Genomic DNA, 24,786 nt, shown 5'->3' with positions numbered 1-24,786 from the left:
GTAAGCCGTATCAATCCCTACCAATCCTAACGGCTCGGGTACGGATCGATACGCATTACTACATTTCTATCCGTGGCTAGACGTAGCTATCCGCGCTGTATGTGTGACTGGGGTATATGTGAGAAACTTTTAGTCAACGGTATGATTGACATGATATGTATAACTAATATGGATGATAATTTTGCTTAAACGTAAAGAAATTGCATTGAGAAGTACATTATTCATTATAAAACAAGTCACGCAATGTCTTGCAATTCGATCATAAAGTTTTACTTTTTTTAGATATCAATGTATGAAGTATATATTGATCGACTGTTAAGTACTTAAAATATTTCATTATTTATTATGTGGGAAATTAACTATTTTTGTATACATGGGAGTATGGCGATTTTCAAGTTCTTATGGTGGAGAAAGACCCACCGGAAAACGCTGGGCATTAATGCAGACACGAATAAAAGCACCTAAGTATTTCACAAGTAAAACCCTCATTTGACCGATTACTTTCATGTATTTTAATAATTGATGTTTATGTTAGATTTGACCTTAAAATGTTACATTATTGCTGCTCTTACAATATAGACGTGGTGCTCTGCTGAAGCAAGTTTATATGAAGTTACTTCATCAGTTCAAATCAACCATTCTTCCTGTCGAATTCACCTAAATCCTTTCTCTGCAGTTGAAAAAAACAATCAAAGTGTTGTGGGAAAGTTGTCTGTGGATTTCGTTCAAAAACAGTTTTCTTTTCTCCTCCCCAAACGCCCCCAACCCCCACCTCACCGCCTCTTCCCACCAAACGATACTGACAGAAACGCGTTATGAATATTAAATTATCACGATGATGTTATGGCATGTTTTATAACAATCTAACAAGTATCATTTGTTGTTTTGTCATGATTTCCTGACCTCATAACGAAATTCGTGTTGTGAATTCTAGATATTATTTTCTCTTGTATATATTGTGATATTAAAAATTGGATAGATGACGTCTGTAAAGTAAGAAGAAATTTGATATGTAATATTATTAGAAACATAATTTTCTTAATATTTGGGAATTTCATTAATGTAAGACATCACGACAATACAAAACGAACGAGGGTGCGATCGATTATTTTTAACCAACCTTTAAGTCAATAACAATCATACTGATATCGATTTACACTGTCAGTCGGTACTTCTTTTATGAATTTTCAAAAATGCACACGACCTCATTTCTACTTATCGTTTATTTATTAAATCACGCGGTAGAATTGTGAAGATTAAAAGATTTAAGTTAACGAAATAACTGTTAAGGAAAGGTAAGAGATTTATTTTACGTTTTCATTAATATTTTAACATTTTAATCGTAAATGGTTATAAAATAAATCATTGTTTAAGTTGCTGCATCGGTTTCTAATACGAGTTTGAACTACATTATAGAATCGTTCTCCTATTAGATAAAAAGACGGAACAATTGGAGATTTAAATTTACTCTTCAATTCGTTCTTAAAAGACGTAAGCGTATTAGCATTGCGTGTTGGAAGGTCAATGTTATTCCATTGTTTTACTGAATCGGGTATAACTGATTTTGAGTAAATTTCGAGACGTCTAGGCAATGTAACAAAGTTAGTGTTATTTCTAAGTTCATAATTGTTAGAATTATGAACTGTTGGTGGGAAAATGTCTACAAGGTAATCCGGAAGTAGTCTGTTGTTTCCTTTATATGCTAATATTAATTTCTGCATAATTATGTTTTAAGTTATACAATGGAGGCGGAAGCATGCACCAATCAGCCGAAGGCAATCTTACAATTCCTTGCTCAACAAGTACAGGAACAGTCAGAGTTGTGTGCTATTACAGTGAAAAAGGGGCATTGGGTAAGTGTCCTATCAAAGCAAAAATCATGTCATTAGTTTTCACTGCGCATCCTATTTGCACATATTCAATCAGCCTTTTGATGTTGAGTTCAATAAACCTCTTTTCACTATTCAAAACACCTTTGTTTTACTTTACTGTTACTGTGTACCAGCAGGCTATATTGAAATACGCAATGACGCTTTAAACTTATGTTTAGCCAGGACATCTTTTTTTTTTGTGGTAGGAAGGTGGTTAATTCAAACCAACAATTTTATGTCATATGGCGACTTTCCAGATTTTGGTGGTGGAGGAAAATCCCAGGTGATTCCGCGCAATATGTTAGGTATGGTGGTGCACACAGGTAGAACCACTGACCAGTAATACAGCAGTTAGGCGACGTTACGCGTAAAATCACACAGTGGTACACATTCGTTTGTTTATCTAATATAAAAAAAATCACATTTCGCATTCATGTAGTATGATCACACTTAAGCCTACACGTGTACGTAATTGAAGAGTCTTGACAAACTTGTTGACATTAGCCAGTCAGAACATCTGTTGTCGTATAAACAGGATGGTCAATATGGAAGGTTATCCAAGATTTTTTAAATATAAAATATCTTTGCAATAACAAAGATATTGAGAAAATATGCCAGGCGCACAATGGACGATGAATTACGGTATTACCTGCAGTTAGATATTCTGTGTAACTTTGCTGGATTGCCTTTTGTTCTTCTATGGATCTTACATATTTCATTGTTAATCATAAACATACATTTATCGTTTATTTTTTGTATAATTGGAAACGTTTTTTTTTTTTTATTGTGATGATTTATATTTATGTTATAATGAACGTTTCTTTTTCTATAAAAGGACGAAAAAAGCAAAAACTTAGTAAGAAAGATATATTGCTGAATCGTTGTTACACACACTCACGCGCGCACGCACGCACGCACGCACGCACTTTAGGAGACTAGTCTCTTATTAAACAATGAAGATTGAATGCAACTTGCAGATTGTTTTTTTAATCTATAAGCTGGCTACCATCCATAAACTGAAATACTCAACAGAATGTGTAAATTCGGGATTATCTTCTGGTTTCTATATAAAAAAATCAATTTTCTTGTGTATTACGATAAAGCAAAAGGATACTAAGGACTTTTACTCTAGAATTCTTATAATTTGTAATTGTAAAAAATAAACTCTATGATACATGCACTGTTGACAATCCCATTTAATTCAATGTTCATTCTGAACAAAACCATCAAAGGTTACAAGAAGGTAGTGAACATGTATACATAAAACAAACAAATACATCTTTTCAATATATTGATTTTCAGGAGAAGAAGTTTCACCGATGCATACTTGCTGCTAGTCCATTCTTTAAACGTGCTATAATGGGAATTTTTTTAGAGAAAAAGACAGGTATGAAAATATAGAGCATATCTGTTTTTCATCTTTTGAAATGGTCTTTTATGGAAACGCAATACAACAAAATTATATATTATAAACAGTTTTCTTTGTATCATAGTTACGTTCTAGATGTAATTGCATTTCATGCTATATTTTCTTTAACAAGCACTTTTGGTGAGCAATGATATAACAGATTTTAATTTTGAACACACAATTTACTTTAAAGGCGTAGTGGAGATACGAATTGACGTCACAGCAAAAGAAATTGAGACGGCACTTTTGTTTCTTTACGGCAGAACACCTACTATTAACGTTGACAATGTGGGAGGTCTTCTGGAGCTGGCTGAATTTTTTATGATAAAAGGTCTTAAATACGAATGCATCGTCTGGTTTCGTGCTATGAAAATAAACATAGACACTTGTGTAGGTGTGCTTCAGTTATCAAATAAGTACAATTTTGAAGTGAAAGAGTGCACCGATTTCATCGAAAGCCACTTATCGGCGGTGCTTCAGCATGACACTGCAACTCGACTTACAGAAGATTTGATGGAGCGCTTTTTCTCGGATGAACGGCTTTCGTATGTTACTATGGATGAAAAGTTCAGATTTCTACTGCAGTGGATATGTAAGCACCCTTCAGTGACAAGAGAAAATATAGCAATTCTGTTTGAATCAATTAATGTGCAGGAAGTAACACAGTCTACTTGGGAAACGGCCAGACTGAATCCTATATTCTGTGAGATATTAATTTCAAGCAATGTGGTACGTTTGGCCGGGTTTTACCGGGTTGCTATGATCACGCCGAGCAAAAAAGGCTCATTTTGCCTAGACTTACAGCAAAATGAGTGGTACAGGTTAAAGTCAAATATATATGACAGTAATCACCTTTTCAAAGACTTTCCTGTAATATGTAGAAATCGTACTGAAATATATTTCACAAGAAGTACACACAATCCCGTGTCGTCTAAAGTACTACTAACAACTTTGAACTTTGAAAGCGAACAAATGAACGTTTACGAAGTTGCTTTGAAAGGGGAAAACACAACGAATACAGGAACTACAGAAATATGTGTAACATTAATGGAGGACAAAGTGGTTGCTAACATGTGTAAAAATGTTTCGGTAACTCGCAGCAGCAATGTTTCGGTAACTCGCAGCATCATTCAGAGGAGATCTAGATGGCATCGCACACATTATTGGAAAGACATTCCATCTACAGATGATACATATAATACTTCAGTTTTATACATTGGGCATTTATTAGACGGATTGATAGAACTGACACCAATATTTTCGTTTTTGAATGAAACTATAGAAAAAACATGTTCAAACGGACTTTCTTCTATCGTTTTACTACCACACTTTTTAAAAAGTTATGTGTTTCTCTTCGACCTTTTAGATTACAAACTCGAAAAATTGGAATTATCATCAGAAAAAAGAACAATGCATGACAAAATGGTCCAGACCGATGGTGGATTCCTTATCTATAACGATAAGCGATGTTTCTGCCTTACAAGACTATCTGGTCCTTCCCTGTCTAAGAAATATCATGTGGAAGAACATGAGTTTGAGAATAATACAAGTGAGAGTGTGCGTTACCATTATAGCTGCGGGTTTTGGATAAGATCACGTCGCGTTAAACCTATAAGAGGATGTTTTGTTTACTCGTATACATTTTTTGTTGGGACGCACAATGCTCTCTCTTTCCCGGGTTCGCGCGTTTTGTTTTTATACTTGAAAGAATAGAAAAAAAAAAAAGAGAGAAAAAAATAAGGTTTAAAAGAACCTCCAGTATTTGTCACAAACGAAACTTAAGATTTTCATTAGGGATCCGTCTCCAAAGCGCAGAAAGCCCCCGGTTGCGCAGCAAGCCCATTCGGAAGAGAAAGTTTTCCCAAAGTGCTCAAGTCCGGGTTGCGCAGAAAGTCAGTAAAATTTAAGCCCAATTCGGAAGATAGTTTCCCCAAGTCCCAAAAACCCGGTTGCGCCAATCCATAAAAGGAAAACCCAATTTCGAAGAGTAAGTTTTTCCCAAGTGCAAAAGTCCGGGGTTTGCGCACAAGTCCAGAAAAAGGGAGAAAGCCTTTTGGGGAAGAGTAAGTCTTCCAATGCGAAAAGTCCGGTTGGCAGCAAGCCCTAACAGGAGCAAGCCAATTGGAGGAGTAAGTCTTCCAGTGCGCAAGCCCAGGTTGCGAAAATCCATGAGAGGAGAATTTAAAAAAGGGGACAAGTCTAAGAAGCGGCAAATCTAAGACGTAAAGAAAGTCCAGGAGGAAAGCACTGTAAAAAGCAACAACCTAAGACGTGAGCAACCTAGGGTCAGAAAGTCATATTTTAAAACCCTTTCATCGTTATACTGTTTGGAAGATACCTCAATATTGTCACCTTATAGTTAACCCAAAACTTGACAAAGATATTTTTAAAACATTGAAAGCGCTTAGGGTAAAATTAAATTAAGAAAAAACACAGAAGTTTGTTTCTGTTATTTTCCGGGTATAAAGTAAAAAGAATTCACATACACTAATTGAAGTTTTGTATCTTTAGGAAAAGGGGGAATAACGGCTCTTATATGGGCCCTATTAAAATGTAGTGACATATTTTTCACGTGCATTTTTTTTATTATATATTATTTATAATTATAATATTTTAAAATTTTATTATTATATATAAAATTATATAGTCGAAGTGGTTTCTCAAAATCGCTTACCTCAATTTCCCCCTAAATTTTGAAGAAATTTTCAAGTCCCTTTAAATTCCTTCTATATATATGTTTTCACTCCGGTAGTCAAAATTTTACTTTCCGAGACTCCCGGGTACTCGAAAGGAGTTTTCAGTCCCATCAATAAAATTTAAGTGCATTGTAAACTCGGTAAGTCGAAATGAGGAAAAAATGCAATAAAATTTCACACATCTCATCGTGAATGTGGTTGGTTTTTAACACCTGTCCATGCTTATTGCTTAACCAGACAGCCATGATGCCAACACATCAAACGTGCGGCGATAATCAAAGTGAGATGATGTCATACTTGTTTGCACGTGCCAAAATGATAATTGTTTGATGTAAACACTAGATTTCTTAATCAGCGGTTATTTGTTTTTGAAACTTTATGAAAATTGCTTTTAATTTAAACTAATGAATTAAATAGTTTGAACAGCTGGGATCTTTGATAAGGATTAATTAGAGGTAATCGCAATGAGAATGTATAAAAAAATTAACTTCTTGGGGGAAAAGCATCATTCGTTCAAAATGTCAGATCGAAATGCTGTCATTCCTCCGGGAGAGAAACGTGGTACAAAAAGGAACTTTACTCAAAAACATTTGAGGTTAGTATCATTTTCATTTTTCAAAAAACTGAAAACTTTGGTAAACACAAACTGTACGGAATCGTTTACGTGTATAGTGCCGACAGCGTATACACGGCATCAAGGAAACAGCTTTTATTTTTTATTAAAACTTTTCGTAACTAAACCAACTTCGTCCATACGTCCCTTCTCATAATTCGAATTTCGGTTATCTCGAAATAAAGAGCACGGTCCCTTGAAATTCGAGATATATATATATTGTATATAATACCACTTCTAATCTGCGCAATAATGGATCTGCAGAGATTTAGCAACATACAGTTTTTAGCAGCAAATTGGTCTTTAAGTAGTTTCTAAGTCCGTAACTTAGGGGTTTTCTCAACTTTTGCTCTAAATTGCTCGTTGAAATATACATGTACATTCATTCTTGACCTGGCCATTTGTAAGAGAACAACCCTTTTTTTATTGTAATTATCAAAGATTAAGAGTCTCGATAACGACCTTTTAATCTCCAACCGTGGTAGGTGGTGGTTATAGGAATGGTCTCCGTCCGTCCTTCCGTCCGATTTTGTGCAGAACTTTGAGTCATCCATGTTGGCTAAAGGTCAAGGTCACAAATCGAGGTCAAAGGTTTGAGCCTTCAATTTTGTGTCGGCTGTATATCTCCTAAACCCATTGAAGGATAATCATGCATCACATTTCTTGCAGAATACATTCCAGCAGTCGGGGACGTAGCTTCCCACAAACCGGTGTGTAGGTACATATTTCCTAGGGAGAGTTCAGTGTAATATCTTCTCGGAAGTTTCAGAAAGAATGCATAGTATTATGTTTCCAAATTTATTCATGATATAAATATTTCTTTTTCAGAGGACCAGACATTGTGAGAAAGTTTGATTGCATTTAAGAGCTGCCAGAGCTAAAGCTAGAAAAGAAACTTTAAACAACTTCTTCTCATGATCTGTTTAATTGATCTTCACATTGAATTGTGTGAGTTATGAATTTTGCTTCAAAGGGTATCATAAATTCTCTTTCTGATTAATCTGTAAGAACCAGTTGAAAACTTAAATATTGAACATTCCTTTAATTAACATGATAGGTCATTTGATCATATAACTCGTCCATCCTGATTAAGCTTGACTGGCTTTCTTAGGTCAAACTGCTGGCTGGATTTCAAAGAAACTTCACAGGAGTGAATCAGTGATCAAAACCAAGCCTAGTTTTGCATATCGCCAACACGTTCTGCCTCGCTGCGTAAAACGGCTGCCAGAGCTTAAGGTATACATAAGGCGGAGACATATGTTTTTGTGACAAAAACACCTTGAACAGATTTCAGCTGAAGGGAGCAAATTTATTTAATAACCAGTTACATAAAAAGAAAGTGAACTACTGAAAAGTTACTTAAATACCTTGAAATTTAAAAGCAGTTTACTGAGCTGTATATTCATTTCTCAGAAATAAACATGCATAGTAACTTTTTGTTTTCAGCAACCTGTATGCTACATTGTATAATGACGTTGAGCAAATAAAGATACTGCAATCAGCGTTACAACCTTCATTAAAAAGTATGATTTTTATGACAATATTTTAAATTACTTTACATATATTTTTGTCAAGCACAAATGGCTGTTCTGTGTATGTGTGTCCGTCCGTCTGTCTAGATTTGAATATCTGGGCCATAACTTCGACATGCATGAAGAAATCATGTTTATATTTGGCATGAATGTTAATCTCAGTAAGACAGTGTCGTTTGCAAACCCAAGGTTCTCAAAGGTCAAGGTCACAAAGGTCAAAGGGTGGGCCCGACATGTTTCCTGTGGGCCTCTAGTTAAGGGGGCTTATTGCACTTCAAATCTAAGTTATCCATGCAGACTTCTGGTTTCCATTGCAGCCAACAAGGAAAAAAATACTTTAAAAATTTTCATCGTAGAAACTGCCAGTCTGATTTTGAATTCTTTAAAATATCTCTACAGCTTTGATATTCGGCATGTGATATTATATAAATATTACATTTCTGAGAGGGTGATATGAAATATGTTCACCGCGAGATATATGAATATTGACCGAGGCGCCAGCCGAGGTCTATATTCATATTTCGAGGAGTGAACATTTTTCATATCACCTTCTCAGGAATGCAATATTTATTTTATTATACCGATAGCTTATAAGGGTCAAAGCATTTATAATAATTTATTTAACATTAAAAAGTAATTACTAACCAAATAAAAAAGACAGAATTAAAGAGTCTTTACTTGTTAGGACTCATAATTTGCGGCGACTTTGCTGTAATAAGACTTTTTTGATAGATTTAGTCGAGACGTTTACATATCGCTGACCCCTATATTTATTCTAATATTTCAACATTGCGTCAAACAGTAGCATTCGAAAAACGGCGATAACTTTCTTTTTTCTAAATGAAACATATAAGTGTGAGTATCGTCAACTCCCCTCAATTCGCGACTATCATCGATTCGCGGCCATGTTTGTTTTCACGTGATCTCCAATGTAAACATAGGTCCCGCATGCACAACCGCGGGAATGTTTTGGCAAGAGGTTACTCTACCGTGACGACCTTAATTTTTACGAAAATCATGCCATTTAAACTTGGAAGAGTTTTTAAAAGTATTTTTTCTAGAAATTTACCTTATTTTCTTATTCCCAAAATTCCTCATTGTTAAAATCCATTTTTAGGAAATAAAAACAAGAATATCTCACTAATTCTCCTTCGTCTGCATGCCTAGTCAACCGCCATACTTGAACAGTGGCGCCACCTATTTTGTATTAGGCCAAGCATATTTTTATTGTTATGTTTTCAGTCCCCATCTTTTAAGTGATTATTTCTTCTGTTTTAAAGACATTCCATAGCCAATTGGGTAGAAATATGGACTGTATTTACAAACATTAAAGACATAAGCTTACTATTGTGATCGAGAGGAAGGGGAATCTGTTCTAAAAGCACCAAAAATGTATATTCTGTCATAAAAATACTTTAAAAGACAAAAGTGCGAGGTAAACTTGACTCAGAAATGTTTGTGATGGTCTCTTCATCTTTGTTTAGCCATCTTGAGGAGGGTGTCTTGTTGAAACATTTTTAAAACCATGACAGAAACTTTTTTATGTTGATATTAGGTGCATGTGACTTATTGTGTACCAGAACCCATTTATAGACTTTAGGTGTAGCCTAACTGCAAATTATTTTCAAGGAGTTATGGGATAACCCCATCCGCGAATTGAATGGTAGTAAGAAAAATGGCGGCCCCCAGTGATACATGGAAATATTTGACCTACTTAGGGATGCTGAAATTTGTTTGTTGAGTAATTTATGAAAACATATCGGTGAAAAATGGATTGAATTTTATTACTAAGTACAAATTTATGTTGCTAGATTATTTTTTATTTATTTTCTTTAAGACAAAGTCTTATGGTCGCGAACCACGGGTGAACGAGGATACTCATTTTCTTAGTTAGATCATTTCCAAACTTATTATTGTAGTTTCGATTCAAAATTTGATGAAAAATTGTTTTCGAAATATTTTGCACGTAGCATAAAAAAAGAAAATAATCAATGCGAAAGTATCAATCTCTCAACGGGTGATATGAAACAATAATATCACATGCGCAGAAAAACAAAATAACGCTGTTGCGCATGTGATATGAAATTATGGATCATATCACCTGCGCAGAAATGGAAAATAACGATTTTGTGCATGTGATATAAAATCACTGGGGAATATGATATATTATTCAAGTTAAACTAATGGGAAATTTGCATTGGACATTTATGTGAGGTATGATAAAAGGGTTTGACTGTCTACCATAATTCTCCAAATTATTGCCCTAAGGCCAAAAAGGCCTTGCCCATGTGTATGACATGTACTTACTATAGGCTTAAGTTATATATAAGAAACTTTGAAAACCTTGTATATGGTATTTTACTATTTTATTGACAAAACATGTTTCTGGCTTTCATGTTAATCTTATTAAGGCATGAACAGAATATAATGAAAGCTGGGAACATGTTTTGACAGGTCAGTTACGATTGTACAATATAGGCTAACATAGAAGAAGCCCAAATCTGTACTGGTACCATTACACAAACACACTAGAAGCCTTGAACACAGGTGGGCGCTTTAGGATCAATGACACTCTTGTTTTCTGGATATTATTTTTGCTACTACTGAACAGGGTTGTTAATAATTACTTGCAAAAGTAATGCATTAAATTAGCATTACTTGGAAAAAGATGGCATTAAATTAGCATTAGCATTACTCATTTTTATCAAAATAATGCATTAAATTAGCATTACATAGGGTGCATTAGCATTACCATTACCATTACTTTTTGAGAATCATTGCATGTTATTATCACATACACTGTTTGTTTTTCATTAAATCATTTTAGTTTACCTAGGTCATCTACATGAATAGTTAAATACATGTATAACTTCCTTGTATTATATCTGATTTTTTCTTTTATCATTACTTTATAAAAAAAAACCTTATGTTGAAGTACAGTATGCATGAGCATTTAAATTGTTAGGGGAAGTCAAATACCTGTTTAATCGCTCTCTAACAGCCTAATTTAACATGGCATGTAAAAGCTAGCTGCCTTAAGGTCTTAAACATCACTATCAGTGGCATACTGTTAATTGATAAAAAGGTGTCAAAAGATAACAATGATTCTGTTTGATGTTTTGGGTGACAAATCTAATTATGTCACACTTCTATGGCTATTATAAATATGCACTTTAAGTTGTCCCAGGTTTTAAATGTATTTTTCACAATCTTTCAGGTGTACATTGAACAAAAGGCAATTATACCATTAGACAGTTGATTAAAATCAAACAACAATCTATTAGAGAACTGCTATAACCTGTGTAAATAACAGCATACATGTGTATTATGTTTTTTCCAGTGATACAGAAAATAATGCCCAAGTAATGCTAAGCATTAGCATTAGCATTAGCATTACTTACTTTGGCATTAAATTAGCATTATTTCCAATGCTAAAATTGTGGCATTAATCATTACTTGGCATTATTTGAAAAAAATAATGCATTACTAATGCATTAGCATTAGCATTAGCATTACTACAACCCTGCTACTGAATGATATATACACTTAATGGAACCAGTGTAAGGTGTTGCAGACTAAAAGAATATACTTACTTTTTCTTGTATTTTTTTTTCTTCTGCAATTAAATGTTTTAATTAAACAACTACTTTAATGATAATGTGGACTTAGTTTATGTTTTCACTCTTTATTTCAGAAATGAATTGGTGTTACAGAAACGGATAACATATAGAAACAAACACTTTCAGGCTACAGAAACTACACATTGTTTGAGACTATGAGAATGGCTTATTTTCATGATGGAACTCACAAAGTTATTTCTTATAACATCCTCAAAGACATCCCAAGTAAACTCAACGGAAAAAAAAGCAAAAAAAGGGGTTTTCGGGTTTTAAAAATTTTTTTTGTGGAAAAACCCGTGATAATAGGATTTTAATTTTCAAGGTTTTTGATTTAGTATGCAAGAATGATTTTTTTAATTCCTCACACAATTATTGACATGCCTAAAATATAAAAAGGAGTTAAATACAGACTTTCCCTAATGAAATAAGTTGAACCAACAAATAAACAAACTTTTTTTAAAAAAAGTTTTTTTTAAAAAATATACATGTTTACTTTTTTATCAAACTTTTCAGTTTTGTCACTTTACTTTTCATTGATAAATCTATTTTTAAAAACCCTTTACAATTTTAATACCACTCTAAGCATTTTAAAATAATTACAGGACTGTATTAAGGATTATTTAAAAATTTTTGTTATAACCCCCCTTCTTTTTAAAAGTGATTTTTTTTTACACACGGGATTTTGCTTTTCCGTCTGCCGCAGTCCAGTCTGTGATCTTTGCCCAAAAAATTACATTTAAGGAAAATATAGCATCATTTTTTGTATTTTTTGAAAAAAAAAAAACTTTTATCAAGGTGTGGACGCGCACGATTTCGACACTCTTTTCCAAAAGAAAGGGTAATTTTTGAAGCCCAAAAGAGTGCAATTCTTTGAGGACTGAAATTAATTCTTTTTTTCGGGATTAAATACTCTTATGGGGTATTATTCAGCCAATTTTGCATGCAAATTCGTGCCCTGATAAAAATAAATGTTACCGGAAAAACATTTAAGTTTGTAAGCCGATTACGAATATGGAGCTGCCCTTTCTGGGCCCCGCGTCTTTCTCTCCCCTTTGGTTAAAGTTTTGATGAACTTTTCTTTAAATCTCTAAAAACCTGAAGGCTTTGTTTCAAACTTAAAATAGTTTTTCGTCATCTTTACCCACATCAAAGACACAAGGGTCATAACTCAAACCCCAAATATTCAAAATTTTTCCCCCCTTTAAAATTTTCAGGTTGAAGTTTTGATTGCACTTTCTTTCTGTCTACTTATTAATCCCCGCCACAAGTGGGGGGGAGGGGGTTACAAAAAGGGTCTCCGTCCGTCCTTCCTTCCGACATTTTCCCGGTCCCTCCATTCCCCCCTAAACCCCTTAAGGATTTTAAAAGAAACTTGGGTCAAATGTCCCTCATCAAGACGAATGCAAAAATCATGATCGCCTTGTGGGCTCAAGGTCAAGGTCACAATAAAAGGTCGGGCTTGAGCCTTCCATTTTGGTCCGCTTATACTCCTAAACCCCTTGAAAAATTTTAAAAAACTTGGTAAAAATGATCATCTCATAAGACAATGTGCAAATATGATCACCTTCCCGGCTTAAGGTAAAGGGCCCAAAACTTGGGTGAAAGGTTTGATCCTTCCATTTTGTGTCCGCTCTTATCTCCTAAACCCCTTAAAGGGATTTTCATCAAATTTGGGGTCAAATGTCCCTCATCAAGGCGATGTGCAGAACTTATGAGTCACCATCCCGGGCTAAAGGGTCACAACATTTAGGGGGGAAAAGGTTTGACCCTTCCACCTGTACCCAAAACCCCTTAAAGGTTTTCATGAAACTTGGTCAAATGATCCCCATAAAGAATTTTGAGAAAAGTCAGTCACTCAAGGTCAAGGTCAAAACTCAAGGTAAAAGATTTGACTCTTCTCCAACCCTTTGACGGTTTTTTCATGAAACGGGGTCAAATGAACCTCATCAAGACGTTGGCAGAATTTTGATCAGCCATGTCAGTTAAAGGGTCAAGGTCTGTTTTAAGGGTAAAAGGTTTTACCCTTTTCACTATCCTACTAGCGGGGGATTTCTGTCTTCAGACTCCCTTGTTTCTGAAGGATTTGATTCAAACTAAAAAAGTTTTTCCCACATCATCCCCCACATGATTGACTAAGGTTCAAAATTCAAGCAGCAATTTTCAGAATTATGTTTCCCTTTTCTTAAATTTTAAAGGTTCATTTCGATGATTTTCACTATATCTCTGTTTTTACAAAGAAGTTTTGATTCAAACTTAAAATATTTTTCCCACCATCCTCACTTCATATGACCAACCTACCCTTGCCCCTGGTTTATGAATTATCTCCCTTTTTTTATTTAAATATTTGGTGCATTTCATCATATCTCCTTTTATTAAATAGATTTGATTAAAATTTAAAAGTATTTTCCACCCCATCACCCCCCATCATATGACAAAAGGGACATCACCTTGCACCAGTATTTCTGAATTTTTGGCCCCTTTCTTAGATCATTTACCCAAAGGCTCGGGTGAATTTTTTGTGATCGCTCAAGTCTGTCCCCGTTGCTCGCCCATCTGTAAAACGTTTCAAGTATCAAGTCAAAGTTTTAAATAGAAAAAAGGAATTACTTACAAAAACGAACCAATCTTGTAAAGGGCAAAATTTTTTCTGTCAAAATTCAAATCGATCAGATAAGGGGGATTTTTCTCCGGTATAACTTTAATTGTAAGAAATATTTAATTTCAACTCAAAAGCTTTGTATCCCGAGAATTTTCTAATAAAAAAAATTTAACCAACGGTGACGCCGACCCGGGGGGAGTTAATACTCAAATTTTTTTTCAAAGTCGGGAAAAGCCCCCGTCAGTTTTTTAAAATTTTTATATTTTCTTCTTTTATCAAAAGTTTCCTTCCCCCAAAAACCCGCCTTTTTATTTAGTGGGAAATTTTATTATATCTTGTCAGAAAGAATCCAAATTTTAAAATAAATTTACAAATATTTTCCTTTCATGGCCCTCACCCAAAAATTTTTCAAGCAACTGTAAAGCAGGTGAGCAAAACGGATTTTAAAGTCCTCTTTTTTTTATTTAACTCCAAGATTCCATGACACCCAAAATTTTCTTACTACAGTTAACCTAAACTTTTTTTTTTTTAAATCTCAAACCAAACTGAGTAACTGGGAGAAATAATGGGTCCTTATTTAAAAAAAGAACCATGAGGTCCTGAATCGCTCCCTGTCCCCAAAGGGCCCTTCTGAACTGAGTATGAAAATTCATTTTTCTATTATTTGACATGTGACCTGTTTTTTAGTCTGTGACCCAGTTTGAACTTTACCAGAAAAACAAGATAAAAATTCTGACCAATTTTTTTGGACATTGAAAAATATGGCCCCTAAAGGGTTACAAGGGTTTTTTTTTATTTGACCTAAAAACCCATTTTTGAAGGATGTGACCCATTTTTAAAATTTACCCGATATCTCAAAGGGGAACTTCTAAACCCAATTTTCATGAAGTCTCAAAAAAAAAGGCCTCTTAAAAAGGCGCAAGGGTTTTTCTTTTTTTAAAATCTGACCTTGTTTTTTACTGCACGTACCCACTTTCAAATTTTTTCTAGTTTCATCGGTGAACCCCAGACCAATTTATGAAAACCGTTGAAAATAGGGGCCCTAGAGAGGTCAAAAGGTTTTTCTTTTTTAATACTCCAAAACCCCGCTGCCCCGTTTCAAACTTGTCTAGTTCACGTAAAAATTCAAAAAATTATACAGATACCCTGAAAGAAAGGGGCCAAGAGGCGTAAGGTTTTTTTTTATTTTACCAGACCTGTTTTTGTCGGCTGTGACCCGTTCGAACTTGACCCAGATATCATCAAAGGGCCTCAACTTTCAGGGCCCAAATTTTTATGAAATCCATTGAAAAAATGGCCTCAAGAGGTCACAAGGTTTTTTTTTTTGACGTACTACCTGTTTTTTTCGGGACTGACCCCTTTTTTAACCTGACCAGATATCAAAAAGGTGAAATTTCGACCAATTTTCATGAAAACCCTTTAAAAGTGTGACCTCTGAGAGGCCACAAGGTTTTTCTATTTTTTTAACCCCTGACCTAGTTTTTGACTGCAGTGACCCATTTCAAACTGACCCCAGAATCATCAAGGTGAACATTCAGATTAATTTTCATACAGATCCCCTGAAAAATATGGCCCAAGAGGGAACAAGGTTTTTCTATTATTTGACTACGGCCCATTTTTTGTCGGCACTGACCCTTTCGAACTTTACCCAGATATCATCAAGGTAAATTCTAACTTCATGAAGCCATTGAAAAAAAGGCCTCTGAGAGGCACGGTTTTTCTATTATTTGACCTACACCTAGTTTTTGTCGGCCGTACCCAGTTTCAAACTTTCCCCCAAAATTTATCAAAAGGGGAAAACTGACAAAATTTCATGAAGACCTTGAAAAATATGGCCTCAAAGGGGGTCACAAGGTTTTTTCGTTTTTTAGAACTACGGACCTAGTTTTTTGGGCCGCACGTACCCAGTTTCGAACTTTACCTGTATCATCAAGATGAACATTTTGAAAACTTTCATAAAAATCCCCTGAAAAATGTGACCCAAAAGTGGTCACAAAACAAAAGTTTCGGAGGGGGCACAGCACGGGCGCCCACCGATACAAAAACTCACCTTGTACTTTTTGACAGTGACTAAAAAAAGCATATAAAAATCATTTTGAACCATGGTAACAATAAGCAAGCCCGTTTTTTTAAACCCAAAACAGTTAATTTTTAACCCCGACTTTTAGAATTTAAAACTTACATTCATCCAGGGGCCTTGCAAAGGGGTTAAAATTGGCCTTGTTTCCATATTTTCTAGATCAAACCTATTTTTTTTATTAAAGATACCTAATGCAAGCTTTCCCAAATTTCATTTAAGGGAAATATTTGACCCAAAATTTTTTAGGGGGACAAAAGTGGTCCAAAAGGGGCTGGTTTAAGACCTCAAAGTGCCCTACAAAAACATCCAAGTACACTTTTTTCTCTCACTGAAAATCACATAAATCGAAAATATTTTTCCCCCAAAAATTTCAACTGTTTTAATACTTTTAAAATCGCTGCAACATTTTTACATTAAAACAGAAATTTGCAAGGGTTTAATTTTCCGCCTATTCGCAAGCCCTAAAATCCGCGGAAATTAATGCTCATGTAAATATTACTGTTAGTATAATTCAAATTAAAATAGATTACCTTTTTTAACAATTTCGCGAATATAAATCCTCGCTAACATACTCAAAAATTCAAATTTGCAAAGTTCTGACCCAGCGAAATATGTGCTTTTACAAAAATAACTTCCTCTAGTTCATCTTTTTTCTCATTTAACTTTCAGTTGTTTGCATTAAACACTGGCATATTTAGTATCATTTATCGCATACATTTGTCTCATTTATGTATTTTCATATGTCTTTTCAAATAACTCCCTTTCATTACACTGAAAAACCACAATATCACATTTAAAGCATTTCTCAACTGTATGTATTCTCACATGCCTTTTCAGACCACCATTACAACTACTAGCATCCCCACAAACTCACATTTAAAAACATTTCTCACCTTCATGAATTCTAACATGCCTTTTCAAACCACTGCTAAAATTTTACTTGTGTAGTTACAAAAATCACACTTTAAAATTTTTTTCAATTGAATGAATTCTCATATGAAACTTTAAATTACTGTTACGTTTTACACGAAAACTACAAATTTCGCACTTAAAGCTTTTCTCAACTTCATGTTTTTCTTAGGGTGTGCAAATACTTTTCAAACGGGCTTTCATACCGCAAACATCACAATTTAAAACATTTCCCCTCCTGTAGCTTTCTCATATGCCTTTTCTATGACTGCTAAATTTACATGCAAAACTGCAAATATCGACTTAAAGACTTTCTCTCCTTCGTGCACTTCATAATAGTGTTCGCAAATTACTACTTTGACTGAATTCAAACCACAAACACCACATTTGTAGCATTTCTCCCCTGTATGTATTTTGTATGTTTTTTCAGTCATTGTGGTAATGTTTTCATAACTGCAAACATCACATTTAAAACATTTCTCTTCTCTGTAATTCTCATATGACTTTTCAGATGACCACTGCAGTAACAGTGAAACTACACAAATCACACTTAAACCTTTTCTCTCCTGTATGTCTTAACATGTGTCTCTTCAAACTGTGATTCTGAGTACAGACATAACTACAAAACTCACATTTTAAGATTTTCTGTTCCAAATGTAGTTTCATATGCCTTTTCAGATCCTTGCTATAATCACTTGAGAAACTGCAAACTTCACATTTATAGCATTTCTCTCCTTCGTGCACTTCCATATGTCTTTTTAAGTTACTACTTTGATTGCTTTTAAAACCACAAACATGACATGTAAAACATCTTTCCCCTGTATGTGTTCGTATATGTTTTTTGACATCATTGCTAAAATTACTTGAGTAACTGCAAACATGGCATTTAAAGCGTTTCTCTTCTCTAGGTATTCTCATATGATTTTCCGGATTACTGCTGTTAGGACTCATATGAATGTCCCCTTTAAAGCATTCCTTTCCATCTGTTTCCATGATATTCTGTTCGGTTTTCCAGATGACTTCTGTTAGTATTCTTTTTCTTGTTAATGTGGCATTAAATGCATTCCTTCCCGTGCATTTCCAAGATGATATACACTTTAGCCTGTGAAGGTGTTTATAATTTATGCTTTGTCAATAACATATATGTAATATCTCTGCATTAGCGAGTGAGTTGGGTTTTACGGCGAAACGACACAAAAGGCAAATTCCGTTTTAAAGGGATCACCGAGGGTCTCTGCATTAAACACACCTTTAAAATTGGGAATTTTTCAAACGGGTTTTTGACTGATTTTCGATATTATCGCATTTCTGTAAAAAACAAAAGATAAATTTTGTAAGACTGGATACCGGGACACAGTGTATGTTTCAAAACTTTAATGATTTTTATTAAAAAAATTTGTTTTCTGTTTTTCATTTCATAGTATTTTTTATTTTTTTGGGGTTAACTTTGCACCGCACAATTAGGCAACTTTCCAGCTTTGGGGTGGAAAAACCCCCAGGGCCCTCCAGCATTTTTCGTCATGGTGGGTACCTCGTAAAACCACCACCTTCCGCAAGCCAGTGGAGGGTTTCCCAAAATGATAATTCAACACCCCGAGTGAGCTTGAACCCAATTGATAGGGAAAGGGTTTTTTGGGTCACGCCCTTTAACCAATCGACTGGGGAAGCCCCTCATTCATATATTTGTTTAAACTATAATGGTATCTACAAAAGTCATAAAAATTTTTATTTGTCAAATTCCTCTGTTTTTGCTTTAAAGCACAAAACCAACTTTTTTGGCCTTTTCCAATACTTTTTTGGGTGAGGATGGAATTCTTAAAGCACCCATATTTCTTGTGAGGAAGGAATTCTTTTATTCTTATTTTTTCTGCTGGTTATGTAACTATTATGTCTATCACTCTGAGGTTAGCTTTCATAAATTTTCAACTCCCCATTTGAAATTTCTGAAATAGAAAAAAAAAACTTGCTAAACCCCTCTGTATACTAAAAAATTTCATTTTAAAATGCTTAAAAAAATATTTAAAAATATGTGAAAAGACCAGGCTGTCCAATAACCATGATCACTATTTTTTGATTTTTTAACAAACAAAATAACATGCAAAAGAATTTACAAAATTTTTCAGTTGAAAAAGGAACACAGTGTTATAACGTAAGTTTGAGATATGGAGCCTGATTCAGAAGATCATTGGCCCACCGAGAAAACCAACAAATGCATTTACAAACCCCAAAGGGTCCAGACCAGCCTGTTCGCTACTGTTTCTCTTTGCAATAGGCTTGAAACGAACAGCGGGTCCGACCAACTGGTGGATGCGCAGGTGGCTGGACCATGTGGGCGCAAAAAGCACTTGTTTTGGGTTTTCATGGTCAGCCCTTTTTGCTGCCTAGAAAATAACAAACTTTAAAAAAACATTCACTTTCGTAGAACTTTCACCAAAAAATTTTAAGTGAAAAAGGGGCAAAACTGCCAAAATGTAAGCCTATTAGAAAATTAAAAAAAATGTTAAACATGTTACCGCATGATAGTCATAATAACCCTATGTCAATGTGCTTCACGGGGCTAAGACAGTACAAATTTTGGGATCCACATAGTATTTTTTAAAGAATTTTGACACCCCCCCCCCCTCCCCCCCCCCAACCCCCACCCAAAAAAACACAGCTGTTTTGTAAAAACATCCCCCCCCCTCACCCAAAGGGCCTGCCCCCCCCCCCTTTTTTTTGTCCTGAGATAATAGGTATGCCCTTCCTTTTCCCCTACTTCCCCTAATAAAATTTTGGGGTCCTCACGACCAAGCAATCACCTTTTAAATTTAAAAAACTAAGTTTGAGCAAAATCATTTGTTTTTATTCTCCGGGTTTTGCTGAAACCCCAGACCCCCAACAAACAAGGTATTTTCGACCACGGGCAATCATTCAATAGTATAATTTTTGAAGGCAAATGTTCATGTTTTCTTTCCCCCCCCTTCCCCAGAAAAATTTTCTATAATAACTTGTCCTTTCTTTAAATTTTGGACCCCTTTAAACTGTAAAAGGGGTGCTCCTAAAAGATACTGACGTCAGCGAACAGTGCAGATCTTATCAAAACTGCAGGATGGGGCAGGCGATCATGACAAACCGGGTCAAAAAGGCGAATCATCATTCTCAGGGAAAGGGGTTAAGTTACTGAACGAATAGAAGTTTGAGAACTGTATGCCAAGCTTCCCATTAAAATTATGTATTTATGCAAACCATTTTCAGTCTCGGGCCCGAAAGGAATGCAGAAACGTTTACCCGCATGAAAAAAAAGTACCATGCTCCCTAACTTCTCTCATTTAAAAAAAAAACAAACCCCTTCTCTCATACACTCTGGCAATGGCCCGGGCCCGGATTTTAAATGTTGAGAGTGATTTATAAGTAAATTTCTTCACAAGACCAAACTATTAACTAAATTTATATCCATGTGGCACACTCATTTCGACCCCAATCCCCTCCATCCACTATCCCAAGTAAAATTTCTTTTAAAAAAATAAAAAAATCAATATTTTTGAGAAAACATTTAAACGAACTTCCCCCATGATGTGCCCCAAATGTTTTCTAGCCCAAAAATAGACATTTCGGGAAGATGAAACTTTAGATGACACAAAATAACAGATCATAAAATAAGTTACCCAATAAAATAAACAAAGTAGGCCCAGGGTGTTTTTTACCTTTAAATAATTTTTACATTCACCGTGCAACGGTCTTTTCTACCGCATGAAAAACACCGCAAAAAGAAACTTTGGGGGAGGGATTAAAAACCGGCTTTTATGTGTTGAAAAAAATCAAAATTTTTCCCCACCCCCACCCCGACCCCCCAGGAACCCCTATCATACTTTTGGCCTTGAAGAATTTTGAAGCGATCCCCTTTATGTATTTTTAGTGCCTTAATTTTAAAATTACAAAACCAAAAAAAAACAAATGTATTGTCTGATTAGTTCGAACACAGGATACTCTTCAAACACTTTCCGATTCAAAAAAAATGTGACCAAAAAAAATTCTAATTTTTGGCATATTGGGTAAAACTACTTAAATACTTTTTGTTTCAAAGACCGGAAAATTCAGACTGTTTTCCAAAATAAAGTAGATCAACCATTATTTGAATTGGGCGAGTTCAAATTTCATTTTTTTTAGTTTTTCTAGATGGGTGTGTAATCCCTAAGAAAAATAGGGAAATCTTCCCTTTTAAAAGTAGTAATCATTTAAATAAAACAATACTGCGCAGAAAAAAAACAATTTTCGGGGGTCCTTTAGCATCATAAGCCATGGCCATGGGGCCGTTCTTCATCTCTGTCTTAGCGGACTTGTTCAAAAAATGATAAGCCAGACAAGAAAAAAAATTTAAAAATTATTTACCCAAAAAAATTTACAACATCAATATCATGTGATCACTTGAGTTACAAAAGGCGTTTTGCGTAAAAAGGGGGGTTACTCAAGATATTTACAGTCAAATCGTCCCTAGTCAAACCCTGCCCCTCAACTCGTCCCATTTGGCATTTCCCCCCCCCCCGGCGTTTAAAATTTGGGCATTTCGTCCCCCTTTTTTGGCCCCCTTTTTAAAAAGTATTTTTGAAAAAAAAATCAAAGTATGATAAATTAAGTCGTTTTTTTCTTTCAAATAAGTATATTTTATGCTAAAAATATACATGTTTTCGTTTGATTTAAGAAATTTTTGCTTTAAAAATGATCGATTTAACAAGAAGGATTTTATGTTTGTTTTTTTTTTTCCTTTTTTTTTTTCTTTGTTTTTGTAAGTCTGCTATGTTGGACATCATGATTGCTGTTTAAATGACCGTATTTGATGCTGCTTATTTTCAAACTCTTGAATAAGATTAAACGTTTTATTAAACTTTTTATAACAAATAATTTCCTCACTCCAGTCAACTATTAACACATTTAATTCTACTAGGGGAAAATTTTGACACATTTCATTCGGTCAATCAACAACTTCTCATGCAATTAAATACCATTAACACCTTCCAGTCAGCCCAATCAACGCCTTTTAATGTGATTAATAATCTTTAACACCTTTCATATGCAGGTACAGGCTCATTCTACTTGTTTTACAAACCACTGTCTCCCTACTTTTGAAGTATTTTTTTTTTATTTTAATGACAAAAATGAATATAAAGCATGTTGGTTATTTTTAAATTTTAGTAAAACATATGTGACAGATATTAGTTGTTTATTTATTCTTAAACTTTATGGTATTTCTAATTATAACTTTCTTTTATTATGACCAGGGATAAGGATTTATTGCTCTCTCTCTCTCTTTTCTTACTATGATTTTTAAAAAAGTTAATTAGATTTTCTATTATATCATATTTTTATTACTAAGGGCATTGTATTTATTTTTTTTATATTTTATTTCAGTTAATTGTCTTATATTTTCAGTATATTTCTTTTATCATTTTATCAAAATAGAGAAAAGTTGAAACCTAATTATTTAAAGTTAACCACCTTCAAAAAGGGGACGAGTTGACTTGATACCCTCAAGATCAAGACAGAGCACTACCCTCGCGCGTAGGGATGGCATATGGTAGGCCCTAATATTTACGCACTCAGTAACATCACAGCAACTGCATTATAGGGTAGATCTATTTTGAAGTATAATTAACGATTTTGTCGTTTTGCCATACAAATATATATCTAATCAAAGAGCTATAAAAAAGTATTTTATATTTATTTGATCTAATAGGTCTACACAAAGAAGTAGGTCTAAAATACTTATTTATATAGATCTAGCTCTTTGGTCTACAGTAGATCTAATTATAAATATAATAATTTATCTTTTCTATCACCACAATCTGAAAAGGAATATACATCATGAGTATCTAGATCTATTAAGTACATTCATGAAAATACACCTAGTTATCACGTTTGCACGTCAGGGCCGTAGGAACAGGGAGGAGGGGCATGGGGGGCCACCCCCTCCCAATAATTTGGCCGATTAAGGTAACTGTCTTAACACACACACACCCCAACCCCAGTCTGAGAATGCTTCATACGTGCCTGCACGTGGTAGCTAATATGTGCGCGCGTGTTAACAACGCGTGCGCACGTGATAAATAAAATATTTCCTATATCCCCTCTATGCTACCGTAGCACATCCATCTATAACAACTCCCTGGTCTCACTATTAAAGCTTAGTTGTGACAGGAGACTATGTATTTTCGTGTCTTTAAATACATATAGCGCTATTTTATTGTTGTTATTGCTAATGTTCTGTTCATATCAATTGAATCAGATCAAAGAGCTATAAATAATGTATTTTATACTTCTGTAGTTGTTATAGTATATAAGCCTTGCTGTTGGGTTAACCCTAAAAGGCCTTTAGCGGCGTGGTTAGAATGTCCGCCTTCAGATCACGAGGTTCGGGGTTCGATCCTCAGTAGAGTCTGTGGTATTTTACTATAATGGCGACGAGGATGTTTGACGGATTAATGCATTTGGATGAGGCTAGAAATTGATAGTAGGTTCATTTGATGCCTCGGGCTAGAAACTGATGGGAGGTTCAGTTGATGCCTCAGGCTAGAAACTGATAGGCAGTTCAGTTGATGCCAGGCTCTTCAATGTTAGAGAGGAGTGTAGTGGTTATAGGCCACTTCCAACAGCCTTGCTGTTGGGTTAACCCTTTAGCGACGTGGTCAGAGTGTCCGCCTTCACATCACGAGGTCCGGGGTTCGATCCTCCGTAGAGTCTGTGGTATTTTAGAGCTACTACACTTCTTTGATCAGATCAAAATGTTTATTTATTTTCCGGAAAGTTTTAATAAATCTAAAATCAGCTTTGTAGACTCTAGAATCTATATTTTTTACCGACATTCTTTAAAATAAACTTCACAGACGTTATCAGATAGACTGAACAGAGAAGTGACACAAAACATAGATCTAGTAGACTATCTTAATTTTGTCGAAATTCAATGGCGAGTAGTCTACGTTGTATTAGATTAATTGGCCTTACTGTCCGAACTATTACATTAAAAATACATGCTCGTTATTAACGACATATATTTGTTTCTCTCAATATGTTTAAATGTGTGAAAAAATGAAAACGTAATTATGAAGGAATCCAGGGGGCAGTAAAAGTATCATTTTTGACACATCATTTGAATTATCTCCCTTTTATTTGTTTAACAAAAATATTTCCGGAAGTATTTAAAATAAAACAGGCATAATAATTATATTTTCAATTATTTGTCGATAAATAATAAAAATGTTTTACAAACTGAATAAAAATATTTTATTTTTATCTCTTTATATAACCAACTATTTTGTTATTTAAAATGAAGTATATAACTAAAATTGTGCAAGCTCAGTTAACTCTGGTTTCACTACAGACACGCATAAATCTTTCGCCTTTTACTAAAGATTTCCGTGCAGTGGAACAATCAATGAGTCTAATGACTTATTTCTGAAGCCTTTCGAAAGAAGGGTAACTAATACG

At 34.6% G+C, this 24,786-nt stretch overlaps 2 protein-coding genes and 1 non-coding gene across 3 annotated transcripts in view; all 3 read left to right on the top strand.

Moving 5' to 3' along the window:
• The window catches only part of LOC123537780 (ras-related protein Rab-5C-like), a 329,876-nt gene that overhangs the window by 279,953 nt on the left and 25,137 nt on the right, over positions 1-24,786 (top strand). The gene's annotated exons all lie outside the window — the stretch shown is intronic.
• LOC123538675 (uncharacterized) lies at positions 1,172-4,992 on the top strand. The gene is made up of 4 exons (XM_045322961.2): positions 1,172-1,295; positions 1,736-1,853; positions 3,174-3,258; positions 3,473-4,992. The coding sequence occupies exons 2-4, from the start codon at positions 1,743-1,745 to the stop codon at positions 4,990-4,992; spliced, it is 1,716 nt and encodes a 571-aa protein (XP_045178896.2). The 5' UTR covers positions 1,172-1,295; positions 1,736-1,742.
• On the top strand, positions 24,660-24,776 carry LOC123539539 (U5 spliceosomal RNA). Its single transcript, XR_006684007.1, has one exon. It is a non-coding gene; the product is annotated as a U5 spliceosomal RNA (small nuclear RNA).

The sequence above is a fragment of the Mercenaria mercenaria genome, chromosome 18 (assembly GCF_021730395.1).
Source record: "Mercenaria mercenaria strain notata chromosome 18, MADL_Memer_1, whole genome shotgun sequence".
In the NCBI taxonomy this organism is placed as follows: Eukaryota; Metazoa; Mollusca; class Bivalvia; order Venerida; family Veneridae; genus Mercenaria; species Mercenaria mercenaria.
This window is presented reverse-complemented; position numbering and strand designations above follow the sequence as displayed.